This window comes from Passer montanus, unplaced genomic scaffold (genome assembly GCF_014805655.1).
Source record: "Passer montanus isolate IOZ18808 unplaced genomic scaffold, ASM1480565v1 scaffold3, whole genome shotgun sequence".
In the NCBI taxonomy this organism is placed as follows: domain Eukaryota; kingdom Metazoa; phylum Chordata; class Aves; order Passeriformes; family Passeridae; genus Passer; species Passer montanus.
In genome coordinates, this window is record NW_024367707.1 from 5444454 (window position 1) to 5459852 (window position 15399).

Here is a 15399-nt window from a genome sequence, read left to right on the forward strand (position 1 = left end):
GTGATACTGAATTGCTGTTAAACTTTAGGCACAAACTAAGAATTAATGCCTGAGGTGATGCCCTGTACCATAACTTAGGAAATACATACTTTTACTTACAACTTGCTATTGGTCATGCTTGTTGTGTAAGCAAAGTCATTCAAAGTCTTTCAGGGAAAAATATTTCTTAGAAATTCTCCAAGTATATTATCACTGTCAAGCAAAAGAAAGCCTTTGTTGACCAACAAGGTATTTAAGATTTTTTTTTTAACTTTATGTCTAAATTTCAAATTCAAAAGCCTTTTTCTGTATGGCTTGTTAGAATGGCCCTTGGGAAAGTATAGAAAGTGGTAAATGCTGTAAAATTGATAGTAAAATCAGAATTGCATTCAATGTTTTTTTTAAGTCTATGCTATAGACCTATATGTAAGGTCATGCTCTTAGAGCCCCTTTGTGTGGCTTTTTGCCATTCAGTCTTCATCAGGTTTAACTATTTTGCAGAGGTTGTAGTAATGGAAAATAGTGTCTAGCTGTGTAGCAGTGAGACTTGAAATGCCAGGTGGTTTTATGTATTTCTTATTGTGACTTCATCCAGGTTGAGAATACACAAGGATCAAAGCAGGAGTGGCATTACATGCCAGCAATAGGGAGTTTTCCATGTTTACTTTCAATTACCTGCTTTTGTAGAATATGGAGAAGAGAGTACAGGAATATGCTATGAAAGCCTATCTCCAATATATTTATTTCTGTACTTGGATTCAGTATTTATTTTTACTTTGTCTTTTTTTTTACAGAATGGACAGCAAATTGTGGATGAACCTATGGGAGAAGATGATATCAACCAACAAACTGTAAGTAAAATATGGCTGTAATAAAAGCAGTACAATATTGGAGCACACTTGACATCATTTAATCATAATGGCAGTTTGCCACTAGTGTTTTGTTGTTTGAGATTACTGGACATGGGGTGCACTCTCAGATCTTAATATTTTTGAGAGTGTGATTTTTTTCTCACTGACTCAGGTCTAGTTTGGTATCCCACTGTTCTCAAAACTCATTCCTCAGCTTTTAATAGCGTTTCAGGGAAGATCAAGTGTGAAGAACAGCTGTGAAAGTGTAGTTTCCATTGTGCTTGTTACTGAAAGGCATTTATCAAAGGAATTCTTAACCTAGGCTTCTTAAAAATGGAGATTGTTACTAAAGAGAGAATCAATGAACCTTCCTGACTGTGATAATTTTTAAGGTTCCTTGTCTTCGTGTCAGACTTGCAGTTTACACAATTTCATAATGTGAAGATACCGAGTTCAGTTTTCTTGTTGCAATGCCTGTGAATTGTCAAATATGAAGTTTACCTGTACTTTCATGTTAGCTGAATCTTAGGTCTGGTAATAAATGGCTTTGCCAATAAAGACAATTTTTGAAACTCCATATTTGGTTGAACTTCAGGATTCATATGCTGCTATTGGATATTGTGCAGACTTCAGGTTGTGAGTAGATGGTCCAAGCTATTTCCCATTCCACTTGTGCTGCTTGACAGGGAGGATGTAGAAGAGTAGTATCAGCCTAAGAAGGGGAGGGTGGAGAAAGAGGTGGTTTTAGTTTCTTCTTTTTTTCTCACTATCCTGGCAACAGGTGAAATAAATTTTCCCTAAATTGATATTCTTTAGCCCATGGTGGCAACTGGTGTGTGCTGTCCCTGTTCCTTAGGCAGGGCATGAGCTTTTCTCCTACATGTCCTGCTGAGGAGGGGGATTGAGAAAGTGGCTGGGTGGGTCAGCTAAGGTCTATCCCTCAAAATTATCAAACTTCTCTTTCAATATCTGATAACTACAGAATGCTTACAAATGTTTCCCTGTATTTCCTTTGGGAGCTTCCAAATTACTGCTTTTCTGCAACTGATTTTAATACAGTATAACCATCAAAAAGTTAAAACATTACTCTGGTTTCTTTCTGTCATGCTTGAGCTGCTTGGTTATGATTGTTTTAGCTGTTTAATGTCTCAGACCAGTATTTTAGGAGTATACTTTGCATTTCTTTCTAGGCTGTGGTGAGTAAAAGGTTGCCAGTTGTGGTGTAAATTATTCTAGGGTTTTTTAAACAATGTGTTACTTCAGCTGCTCAGTCAGTTATAGCTGGAAGATAACCAGTGCTGTCAGTCAGGTGATGAAATACTACTTGAGCTGGGGTGTGAGATTCTGTCAGTCCTTCATAGTCTGTTTTGGTGCAAGATACAGACAATTGTAAATTACCATTGAAACTCATTTAAGTTGTACTGTTTAACTTCACACTTAAATGGACTTGGGGCACTTACATAGTTGCTACAATTTCTGAAATTTCTCAGCTGTGACTGAGGAGAGTAGAATGCGTAGAGTGTACTAGCAGATCAGGTCAGAAGACAAAATACTTTGGTAGGTGTGTAAAGTATGCAAGTTCAGGACAGAAAGTTGCCATACTTCTGTGGAGATAGAAGGTGAAAGCTTGAAATCTGTATCCTTTTGCTGTTGTAAGTGGTAGGATAGAATGTTGATAATGCAAATAAGACAGGAAGTTTAAAATTAATATTAAAACTTAACACAGTTCCATGTACATAGGAACTGTGTACAGAAGATAAATTGTTTCATTAGATCAGTGTTCTTTTGGTCAAAAGTAAAGTTAATTAACGGGAAAGCCTGAGTTACATGGCTGTGATTCAAGTTTGGTAGTTGTTTTAGGAAAATCAGGAGCTATAAAGATACCCATTTCTAAGAAGTCCAAGATGCTGTATGGTTCAAAGTCTTGCTTCTTTTAAAAGGGGACTCATTCAGCACTCTGGTTTTATTGCAGCAAGTGTGCTGATTATAGCTGACTTTATAGCTTGTTGCCAGCATTTTTTTATCTGTATCTCATAAATGACCTGGGACCAGCAGGAAATAAACGTAATAGCAGCTGGCTGAAGCTTAACCTGATGTGAAAACTTAAGTGAGCATTACTGAAAGGGGAAGCTATTTAAAGCCTTTTATTTGCTACCTTTCTCACTCTTGTGCTGTCTGCCATTGCTTTTTGTACATCTATGTCCATAGAGATTGAGTAAGTTAACTGAGCAAATTAATTGTTTTGAGCTGTTGCAATCGTGCTGCATGCTTTATTGCTAGTTAAAGCTAACCAGAAACTGCAGGTAGTCTAACAGGTGGCTTCCCATTTTATGTGCATGTGAAGAGCATATCATATTTGTGCTGTGTTCTTTATGTTCTGTTATCTGGATTCTATGTAGCTGATTAAACATAGTACAACTGATGCATTACCATTGTGTTCTACTAGCTTAAGCCTAATTATTAATCATATAAAAATACTAGGTTCCAATAATTTGTAAAAAGTTTTCTTTTCACTAGAAGTGAAGTGTTCATTTGGAGGTTGCGGGAAAATTTCTTTTTGGTAACCTGCAAGGACTAAAGGGTTTTTTTTTCCAGTACAGGCAGAAGTGGAACCTGTTCAGGCTCAAACCTGGGTTGAACCTCTTGCTTTGGCCCTACTTTTAAACAAGCAGAATTAAAGCGTACATAGAATTAAAACTAAATCAAAACAAATAATATGAAAATATGCTAATTGGGGTGATAAAAAATTAAATCTCAGTAGCTGTCATCCTCTTACTAAAAATATATTGCTAAGGTAACAATGACGAGTCAGTGGGTAGTCAAAAGGTAGAGTAAGAAATGTTTGCAAAGAGAAGTCAGTAGTTTAAAAAGTATTTTTAATTTATGTTTTCCTGGTAGAATTTAAATAACACATCTGTTTGCAGTCAGGAGAGATGAAAATTAAGACCATTGTCTTCCTAGTCAGTGTTTTTTATTAGAAGATTTTATAAGAAAAGCGTGATCTTAAAAAAGACTTCAGTGTACATTGGAAAAATAATTTGAAGCATGTGGACAATACAATCTCTTGAAGTATTGCATTTGATTGGTCAGCGCTGAGATTCTGTATTTTACATGCATGTATACCATACAATTTACACTAAATCTGTAAAGCACTGGAGTGGGGATGTCAAGATAAGGAGAGGGAGCTCATTCACCAGTTACAGCCATGGGCAAAACAGCCCCATCACACAAGCAGTAATACTAAATCCAGAGTAAGCTGGGGTAATCTCATTTGTTGTGTCTTCATCGGTGAAAATAATATAGGATGAGAATGTTATTCAGGAAAAAAGCATAACTAAACTGAACGATTTTTAGATTTTAAAACATTTCAGAGAGGCTTTAGCTGATTTTTAGTTTGACCTCAATTTGTATAATTCTGTACTAGTGAGAACACAATGCTTCAGAAACTTTGGTTTGTCTTTTGGCAAGTTGAAGCACCATTTCAGGACTGCTCTAAACTGCTGTTGGATATTCCTGCTCAGGTGATCAGTAACAGTTTCCATGTTTAAGAACAATCATGTTTGTTAACATGACAGTGAAGGCATTTCTGATTTTGATATGTTTATTTTACTTTTGCTGATACAACTTCCACAGTTCAATTTTCGTTTTCTGCATGTTTGTCAGTTTTTTGATTAAAATTCTTGGCTCTGTGGTAGAGGCTTTAAGACATAGCTATAATTTCTTAAACATTAGGGAAATGTTTGGATTAACAAGTGCTCATAATCCATAATCCAAGTTTTGGATTTCTCATTATTTACAGACTGTTACTTAATTTTAGCTGAAACAGCTACTTGTGTAGCTACTTGTAGCTTGGGTTGAAAATACTGAACTTGTACTTCAAAGTATTCTGTGATTCTTACATTACTTCTAGTGTATTCTACAAAATATACTTAGATATATGTACTCATGTATTTTATTTTACAATCAAATAACTTGATTCTTGAACAAATAAGGGTTTTTTAAGGCAAACAATTTACATCTGCAAAAATTAAATCCAGTCATTTCCTTCTCAGTGATCAGACTGTGCTTTGTAAAAGGCTGAATACCTTTTTTTTTGTTTAATGTGATGAAATTAGAGTCATGTCCTTCTCAGTGACCAGACTGTGCTTTGTCAAAGGCTGAATACTTTTTTTTTTTGTTTAATGTGATGAAATTAGAAATTCATTGTCTTCCAAAGCACTCTGCTCCGCTGAAACTTGGATAAATTTTGTTAGCAACTTTGTGACATGGTGCATATTACCTTTCTGAGAATGAACTTGTAGGTCCTCATGTAAGAAGTTACAGCATCCTTGTAAACAGTGCAGACCATTTGGTCTGAGATGTCAACTCTTAGGTATCAAAGCAATATATAAAGAAGGCAAGCCCTGGAATACTTTTTTTCCCGTAAGATGTCATCAGGTGTTGAGGAAAGATTACAGCAAAAATTTCATTAATGTGTTCTACTGTATTTTCTGAGTGACATCTTTTGCATTTGGTGTCTTAGTTGCAGGATACATTCTGGATCTTGGTCAGAAAATTTGAATAATTTGAGAGTGTAAGCAATGTTCAAAGTCAAGCTGCTTACTTGTTACATGGAGAGAAAACAGATGGTAGCCCTGCAAAGCCTGTAAACTGACAGATGGAAGCTGCCACACCCCCTGTTTAATAGAATATTGCTGCTTTGGCTATACAAATGTATTTATTATGAAGAAAAGTATATTATTCTGCTTCTGAAAACTCAAAAAATTAGCTGTTCCTCAACTGTTGACCTTTGTCAAACAAGGGCTTTTCATTACATAAGTGTACTGCTTCTTTGGTTTTTGCAAATAATTGAAAGCAATCCATACTACAGAGCCCTGCTTTTCTAGCACTGTAAAGACTTAATTTTCATTGTTACACTTCTCAAACTGGGGGTATAGGAGATTGGTTTATCTGAAGAACCCCACTTAGATTGACTATTTCAGCATTCGGTAAAACTCGTGGATTCCTCAATGTTCTGTATTGCTTTGAGAGTTCCTGAGCATTTTTCATTTCTGCTCCCTGTAGTGTCTGTGAGCTCTGTTCTCTTGAAAGTCTAGACAGCACTTCTCTTAATTTTTATAGACTCAGATCATCCAATTTAAACAATGAGGAGGGAATGATGGGAGATGAACTCACTTTATGTTTCTGTACTGGAGGAGAAGGAAATGCATTGTGCAAGTGGAGTTCTGCGATTGACAGGACTGTGACTGACAGGCACACCACTTTCCCTTTGTTTTGGAGACTGTTGTGTCTCCTGGTAAACAAGTATAATATAAATCCTTATCAAAGATTTTAAGTTAGGCAAGCAACTTGCTGGAGCAATTTGTTCTTTTTGTCAGAGACTTCCCTGTTGGGGGCTGCTGCCCTCTAACCTGTGTCCTTCATATATGAAGGAATATTTAAAAGGGCAAGCTCTCTTCTGAGAGATGCTCAAAGTAGGTTGTGTAGCTTGTATCTTAATGTTTCTGGTTGGCTGCTGGTGCTCTTTGGGAACCATGCAGGCTGTGTTCTCCCAGAGCACAAGAAATTTCTTCCACCTGCCAGACTCATGCCAGTTATAGGAGAGCTATTGTTGTGAAGTAACCCCACTGACCCCTGAGCACTGTGCTTTGTACTTCTCTGGGAGGTCACATAAAAGGTTTTGGAGAGCATTAGTCAGTAATTGTACAGATGTTTCAGTTGAAATGCCTTATTCCCATCACCCTTAGCAGATACAGCATATCTGCAGCAAAATACACGCAGGTTTACAGCCACAAGATAAGAAAATAACTTAACCACAGCATCTTTTCATTCTTAAGGAATATTGTAGTTAGAGCTGCTCTTACCATTTACTCTCCATTTCTGCCTTTAGCTCTTTTTGGTACAACAGGATTTAATTTAGTGACTTGAAGATTCCTGGTCACTCTTCTTTTAGTGTAATTGCATCTATTCTTTACAAGGTAATGGCAGAGAGCTTGAATGGTCTCCCATTTTTTAATTTAAATTTCTTTTAAGTTTTCCAAGTGCAAATAACTATATTGCTGGTAAACTGCAAAGTTAAATTCTTCAGGTATTCCAGTTTTGAAGGAGGAAGTAGCTACAAGTTTGAACAAACTGAAGAGAGGAAAGCTTCAAGTAATTTTATGCTATTTATGAAACATTCGAAATCCTTATGTTGCAGTAAGCTTCTCGTGTTCAAGAAGCTGTGTTCACCTTGAAACTAATATTTAATAATTCTTTATGCTGTGTTAATGCTGCTGTAGGAAAGCCTGCTTCTTCCAAAAAGGCTGTACCACACTGGACCATAAAAAGCACAATGAGGATTTCTGAGCCCTCAGTTGAAGGGCTCATAAAATCCTCTTTTGTGTAGTAGTAGTTCCTGAAGGCCTGTGTTTATTATATTAATAATTGTGTGTATTCGGTACACAGAGTTTGAAAGATGGTCCCTGCAGATGTGACACAAAGACCCAGAGGAGTACAAGACAACACTAAAAGGGCACAATTTTGCTTCTGGGATATGGCTAAAGTCAGGTCTTTATTTCACCTCTCCATTTTGACAAGAGGATCTTGGCTCACGCTGAGGAGATGTGTAATCCCAGTTTAAAGGAAAAGCTAGAAACTGATACTGTAGGGAGCCAGGATGTGGGATAGAGATAGCAATGTGTTCTGTCACTTAAATTACCGGCTTTGTTTTCTGAAGAGGAATTAAAAATAACAAAAAATGAAGTAATCCAGATATTTGTTAGAACCCAGTCAAGGGAAGCTGTCTGCAGGGTGGGTTTGTTTTCATGTCTTGTGCAAGCAGGACATACAGTATTTTGCTGTATGTTTCCTTTGATACACAGTCACTAAACGGAATCACCTGGATATGTTTATAGCTGAATACTCGTATATGCCTTTGACTAAAGATTTTTACTTGTCTTTGTTGACTTATTACTTGAAAAACATCTTGTTCCACTAAAGGAGCATGTACTTTACAATTCATTGTTTTAACAAGTATCAAAAAAGCTAAAGATAGTGTCAATATTCAGGAAAATAGCTCCCATAGTAAATCTAGACATCAAATTAAAAACTTCCTCTCTTACTCTTTGCAGTAAATAGACTGAATTCTAATTCCTAAAACATTTGAAGTGTTTGGGGCTTTTTAAACATTGAAAGAAAGCTTAGGGATCTTTTTTACTTCAAGAAGTTCAGTTTCTACAGAGCAATACAATATTGGTGCATAAGTCAGACATTTGAGCTGGGCAATCCAATTTAAATATTTCTGCAGTTTGCCTTGGCCTAGAACATCTGTGTAGCATTTTCTATGTGCAGGATTTCAAAGGACTAGGCACAAGGTCATTTTGGTCCTCTAACTAAACTCTAGTAAATAAAAACAACCTTTAGGTATTCTCTGCATTGAAGTCTATAAGGTGATATGTGATAATTTAATACATTTTGTAAAGTTAAATTAATAAAAATACAGTAATCACATATAGGACTTAAAATACTTGCTATTGTGTTTAATCAGTGAAATGTTGTGTAGTAGTGTGATTTCTGAAAGAGATGCTGGTCTCTTTTGTTCTTTTCTGGGAACCAGGAATCAGTAACATCTGCAACAGCCTGTTGCTATCAGGCAATCTGCTTAAGTTTCCTGTGCTGATCTCTGTAAGTATCAGCAGCTTGAGTACCACTGCTGCCCAGCCTTTCTTTATCACAGCTCTGTATGTGTGTGTGTGAAATCAATGTCTTTTTTTTAATGTCTTTTCTTTTTGACCTTTTTTTCCCCCTTCTCTCTCCCCACCCCCAGCTGTGTCTGACTTGCCTGACAGGAAATTTTCTAATTGCCGGAACAGCTGGTCACAGCAAAAACGCCAGGGTTGGTCTTCCCTGCTAGACTTATGCTCGCTCAGTCAGAAAATCCAAACATCATGGTTTCTTAGTCATGTTTAAGTTTCTGGCTCTGCGTGTTCGCTCTGTTCGGGTGAGCTTAGTTTATTATTTAAGAGAATAAGGGGGAAAGTTCTGCTTTTATTTAACTTCTGATTTCAGTGCTGTTTTCGTCTTTCGCTGCTTAGGGATCAGTGTTGTTTGGATACAAAGTGGTTTGTATTTCCTTAAAGTCTGTGGTATGTTCGTATGTTGTAGAAGTTTCCGAGGTACCTGCTGATAAAATTTAGCCCTATTATGAAGTTGTTACCTGTATGTAAATAATGTAGAACTTATATTTTAGGGGGAGCCGGGGGTTGTTAAATGTGAGCTTAACTGCATGTTTTCTCACTGAGAGTTAAGTTTTATCGAAAAATCTTTGTATTTTTAGTACTTAGTAGTTATTTTAATAGTGGCATCTTAATATAGTGCTTTAAACTGCAAAATATGGCTCTGTGTGGCAATAGTTAAAATAACTCAGGCATATTAATATCTTAAATTTAGTTCTGAAATGGTATGAAGAGCAGTGATGCTTGCATAACAGTGTTAGGGTTAACTTTTAAATTATAATTTAGTCATAGCAAATGTTTAATTTGTATAATTTGTCTTGTTGGGCATATATTTAAGCATTAAAAAGTTTGGTTTACATTGAGAAAAATTACTAGTGGAGTATTGTATTGTCCCAAGCACTGTTTCAGAATATTACATGTAAACATGTAATGGGACAGAACATTCTATCACTGGAAGTCAAATCAGTTTTCACATTTATCCTTTCATAGGTCTGCAAATAATTTTCAGTGAGGGGGTAAAAAACCCAAAACCCGATGACCTTCTTGTGTAATGACTTAACGTCTTAAGTGAAGATGTATTAACTTGTGAAAGCAGTAAACACCTACTAGCCCATGTAATGGTTTAAACAATTTGTATTAGTTTTTGCAACGCAGTATTAGTTTTTGCAATATTAAAAAAATAAATGGAATTTTCTTGGCACAAGTGAAACACCAAGACAAGACATTAATTTAAAACAATAGAACATAGATTGCATTATAATCAAGAGGATTTTAATGTAATGTAAAATAATGTAAATTTTAACTTATAAATACTTATCAACTCATAGTCCTGGATTATAGTTCTTTTCCACAGGCAACATAAAATGTATTCCTCAGAAATTTGGTCAAACAATGACATTGTTAGGTTTTCTTCAACATTCTGTTGATTTTAAAGTGCTAGCTATTGCAGACCAAACTACAGGTTTTCAACCCATATAGAGTTCAGTATATGTTTCAGAAATTATGATAATAAAACAGGATTCATAGTTTTTATAGATTAGTGCTGAGTATGCTCAGGGATTATTTTTCCTTCTAAATAGTTTGGGGCTTTTTAATTTTAATTAGTTTTTTAATTGCAATTCTCTGAAATGTTAGTGCTTACCAAGTAGGAAAAAAATTTATATCAGAGTTACTGGGAAATGAAAGTTCCACCCAATGAGTATTTTTTTCCAATGCTGACGAGCACATTTCAGTTCATGAGATAATTTTGTGCTGTTTGATCAAAAGAGAACTGCATTGCAAAACTGCTTTTGGTGGCATTGAGCTTTTAAAATGCTTACAGGAATTCCTCAGCATACCTGCCAAACAACCTACTGCTCACAGTTCCTTTGGGAAGGAAGGGATAGTGTCCTATTCCTGTCCTCTCCTTTTGTGTATTCATTCTAAGGAAAGAAAGCATTTTCAGAATTACACTCCCAGCCTGGTGAACACAGTTATCCGTAAGGGCTTACCTGTCCTCTGGCATGTTTCTCTGGTATTGGTTCTTACCAGTATCACTGAACAGGAGTGCCTTGGCTTGTCTGGTCCCTGCTGCTGAAAACAACAGCGGCAGCCGTGGTCTTTTCTCATAAGGGCTTACCTGTCCTCTGGCATGAACAGGAGTGCCTTGGCTTGTCTGGTCCCTGCTGCTGAAAACAACAGCGGCAGCCGTGGTCTTTTCTCCCCAGAGACGCCACCGGTGGGCACGAGGGGACAGGTCCGGGCATGTCCCGAGCTCCAGTCCGAGCTCCAGTGCTTACGGCTGGGGCTTGTCGGTGGAAGAGGGTCGGTCACTCCTCAGGCCTCCCTGTGCTGGAGAAACCTTTTAAGGCGATGGTGAAGAAGGAGTCGGTCCTCATGGAGGGTTAATCCAGAGGTTTTATTCTGGGCCGCATGGCCTCTGAAGGCAGTAACAGCTCCAAGAGAACGCCAAGTGCATGGTGTGCTCGTCCTTTTAACCGGGGGGAGAGGGGCGGGGAGGGAACCCAGGCAGCACCAACCAGGTACGGCGGGAGGGGCTCTCAGGTGAGAGGGACACCTGGATGGGCCAAGGGCCCCCAGCGGGTGGAGAGCATCCTTCGAACCTGCCGGTCACTCGGTGCTCCCCTGGGATTTCGGGGTTTATAGTGCCCAGCAGGGGTCAAGGTGGGGGAAGGAGAGGTGATTGACACCTGGGGAAGGAGACTTCAGGGGGAAACCAGGGAAACTGAGGCACACCATGACAACGCACCGCAACACTCTGGGACAGGATTCATTCTTCTAAATCCTGTCTGGCTTCATCCGTGCAACCAAAAGGATGGGAGGAGTTCTGTCTCAGTAACCAGGTCTGCAGTCTTTATTCTGTGAGTTGGCTGTGGAACAAATACAGTCATGGGCATCCTTCTAGATCTCAAAATTGTTGCAGAAAAAGCCGGAAATGAAAAAGAGTAGAAAGAGTGTAAGGAATAAATACATTAATACAATTTTTTCTTTGTTATCACTACAAATTGTTTTCCTCTGAGAGACTTAACAATTTAAGAATTACAAAAAAAAACCCAGACCCTAAAGCTAAACATGTACAAATAAAGTTTTTTTAAGAAATCTTATTTTCTATCAGGTATAAACAATAGAATGTTGTCTGCAACAAATTATATGATGTTAGTTGAAATTATAGGTTTTTCCATCTTGTAAAAAGACATAAATTGTGAAAGCCTGTGTTTCTGACTTCAGATGTCCACATTTAGAACTTCTGCTCTACTCTTGCTTTTCTTTGGTAGTAGTGTAAAACAGACAACATAAACAGAATATCCTTAGATCAGCTTGACTTAGTTGTATGCATGGTACTTGTTTGCTTTTTGTTGTATTGGAATAATTGCTACTTCAGAAGCAGGATTTTTAATCAGCTTTTAGAACAATTGTTTGTGTATGAGCAGATAAGTAGTGGCTACTTCTATTAAGTGATTCAAATTGAATATTAGTCTCACAGTTATAAGGAATGGATCTTAGTCCATGATTTAGCCCACTAATACTGCTTGCCAAAGTAATGGGAGATTGTGAAGTACTTGTTGCGCTGTGAGTTTTATTTTTAAGGTAGCTTTGAATTTGAAGATAGGAGTATAAAAAATATAGAATGTATGAATGTATATAAAATGTGTCTAAGATACTTAAAAACATCTAGACTGGTGCTCTCTTCACATTTTTAACTCCAGTTTTTACCTTAATGAAGATTACTATAAGCTCTGGTAAAAGAGGTAAAAGTAATTGGTTTTCAGTTTGTTGCTCTTTATTACTTCTAAAAGTATAACTCAAAAGGAGGCTTTAATTTCTGCAGATAATGCTGAAAATTCATCCTGTGTTCATAACAAGTTGGGAAAGTAAAAATGCATCTAGGAGACTTCCTGACTCAAGGGAGGGGAGGAAAAGGAAGTTCTGTATATGAGCTGGGGAACTGTGCCAACATTGAGTCATCCTTTTAAAATCACTTGTTATCCAATAAACTTACTGTCCTTACAGGACATAACTGCTTTATGTAACTTCAGCACCAACGTTTAATATCATAGTCAATACTTCAGAAATAGTTTATTTGATTATGGGGATCAACATTATGATACCTGTGACAGACAAATATTTTGCCAAACACAGCCATGTCCAGCAGAGCTCTTAGCAGTACAATGAAGGCTAATAAAGTAGTGTAAGGCAACCTATAGCCATTGTTGGAGCAGTGGTAAGTAAATTGCTGGGGAATCCATTTTTCTCTTTTCAGCCTTATCTTTGCTTGTACTGGATGTACATGTGCTTCAGGAAAAGGCATTTGTCTAAAGGATGCAAAATATTCCTGAAGAGATTGAGTGGGGTGAAAACAAAGCTGCTACTTCTGTAATGGAAATGGAAAAATCTATGTTGCTACATAATCAATACTAACAAATGAAAAATTATTAAAGCAGTATCTTTGCTGCTGCACTTTTGGATTTGCTTTTTTTTTAAATTGTATGGTCAGCAGCATACTCTGATTTTAGGACTGATACACTGATTTAGGTCTTATATTGAAAAATGGCTGGTGTTTGAGGGAGGTGTTCACCAATATGGGCAATATGGTTTTGACTTAATTGTTATAATCAAAGCTATCAAGAAGGATTTTTTTTTATCTTATTCTGATTCCTGACTATAGAACTTGAAGTTCCAGAACTGTAATCTTTCCTAATGGTGATTCTGGCTGTTTCTCATGTGTAAATTATCCCCATACAAAATGGATACAAAAAATACTGTAGTATGTGATTTTAAATTGAACATATTCACTAAATAGTTCCCTAAAGAGTTTCTGATGGGATCCCATCAGCATTTTTTAATGTATTCATAGGGTCTGTTTAAAAGAAGTAATAAAGTCACGATACTGGCACAGTTAAGTGCTAAATGGTGTATTAAGAAAAAAATCTTGCAGAGTTTGGTGGAGTGTCTTGGCTTTGCCACTCCTGGCAGGGCTCTCAGTACCAACTAAACCCAGCCCCGTGGCTGGTCCCTCAGCAGCTGTGGTCACTGCAGGTTGGGCCAGGAGGATTGTGCCTGGGAGCGTGGGGCTATTGCTCTGTGTGCAGCACAAATCACTGGTGCAGAGGCTTCCATAATAACATGAACAATCAAGTAGTAAAAATAAAAAATTCAGGGAAGACTACAAGAACACCAGCTAGAAAATCACTTTACAGTAAAAATCTGGAAAAGTTCTTAAGAAGCAAATTAAGTCATAAATAAAACATGTCTGTAAGTAATTCTGTCAAAGATGGTTCTGTTTTGTACCTTTTTTACTCTGTTAAGACAGTACAAAATTAACAGGTAAAGACGAAACCTGGGTAATGCTGGAACCAGGTTTATCAGTATTTAAATTAATTTCTCCAACAGTTGCTTAAGATGGCTTAGCTATTATAAAGTTTTTAATTATTTATTGAAATTAAAATTTGTTAATCATCTTATCTTATGCTTACCTTAAGTCAAAGCCTTAACTTCATTTTTACACATTTTGGTCAGCATGTCAACAGTGTTTGATGTCTGGGAAGAACTTTCATGATTACTAGACCCATCCAAGGATTTTTTGCATGTGTCAGATTTCCCTCCTACTGGGTTTTTTGAATTCAAGTATGTATTGCACATCTGTCCTAGTGATGTGTGCTTGTTAGTGCAAAATGGTAGTTTATTTAAAAGTCCTGCTGATAGTCAAGTTTTTTCACAGTTCTAAAAGCAAAGATATGACAGGGGTTTCTTTCTGTCCAGAAATTGTGTTGTAAAATTCAGAGATTTTATTTAAAATGAGTATGAGGTTGATGGTTTGTCCTTGTTCTTTCTTATGTCCTTTATTTCATAACGTCCATCTCTGTTAGATGCAGAAGGGATTGATACGTGGCCTTTTACTTTTTTTCAACCATGAAACCTTTTATTCTGATGTTACAGGTTTGGTGCTGTATTTCTTGCTATTTTTTTGTATAGCCAACAAGTATGCAGAGGGGAAGCTTTTTGATCAGTATTTGGTCATCTGCCAGTTGAAATTTACTGCACTTCTGAGGACATTTTCACCTTCATCTGGGTAACGCTCATTTCGTGGGAAAGTGAACATGCAGCCAGCCTTGTTTTGCACTCAGTTCTTGTGAGTCCCTTCTTGTGACAGCATGCGGATGTTGTGTTATCTTCAATATCCCCTTCCTGATGCAAAGGACTCAAGATAGGATGGTTATTCATCACATATCTCACACAGTAATGACTTCAGGGATTTTCTAAAACAACCTTTTATAAAGAGAACTTTCTCAGAAATCTGTTCCTGAATTTGTTCCAGGTGGAACTCTGGTATGGTGAAGGAGTAATTTATTTTCTTTAGCTTTTAGCTGCTGTTACTCCTTTTTTGTCATCAAATAAGAACATCTATTTTCCACAATAATGGGGCTCAGAATAATCCAAAAAGTAATGCCAATCCTTTCAAAGTGTTCAACATGTTAAAAAAAATAGAATGTTCTTTCAAAAAGCCTTAATCTGTAGGTACTCGTGACATTTACTGCACATACCTATCTTTGCTCTTCATATGATAAAAAAATTAAACCTACCTTTTTTTTGTTGTTCTTTGCATGGTTAGTAAAAAAGATTTGTTTTAATTTGATTTTTTTTAAATCCCACACTTACATAATCAAATAAAATCTTCCTGGACCCTTCCAACCCCCCCAGTCATGTTGTGCATGCCTATCTTTGTTAGCAATCTTAGGTTTTGGGTATCTTGCTTTCAGTCAACTTTCTGTTTAATTTAATTTCACTGAAGCGGACAGCAGAGACTATGCAGTCAGTCTTTCTGTTCAGGATGGGTCCAGTTTACTTTTAGAGTC

At 36.9% G+C, this 15399-nt stretch overlaps 1 protein-coding gene across 3 annotated transcripts in view; it reads left to right on the top strand.

The window, feature by feature from the left end:
* The window catches only part of RPS6KA3 (ribosomal protein S6 kinase A3), a 75269-nt gene that overhangs the window by 13402 nt on the left and 46468 nt on the right, over window positions 1-15399 (top strand). For all 3 annotated transcript variants that reach the window (XM_039714107.1, XM_039714106.1, XM_039714105.1), the window contains exon 2: window positions 774-830. In XM_039714107.1, coding sequence (XP_039570041.1) covers window positions 774-830 — 57 coding nt within the window. The remainder of the gene's footprint in view (window positions 1-773; window positions 831-15399) is intronic.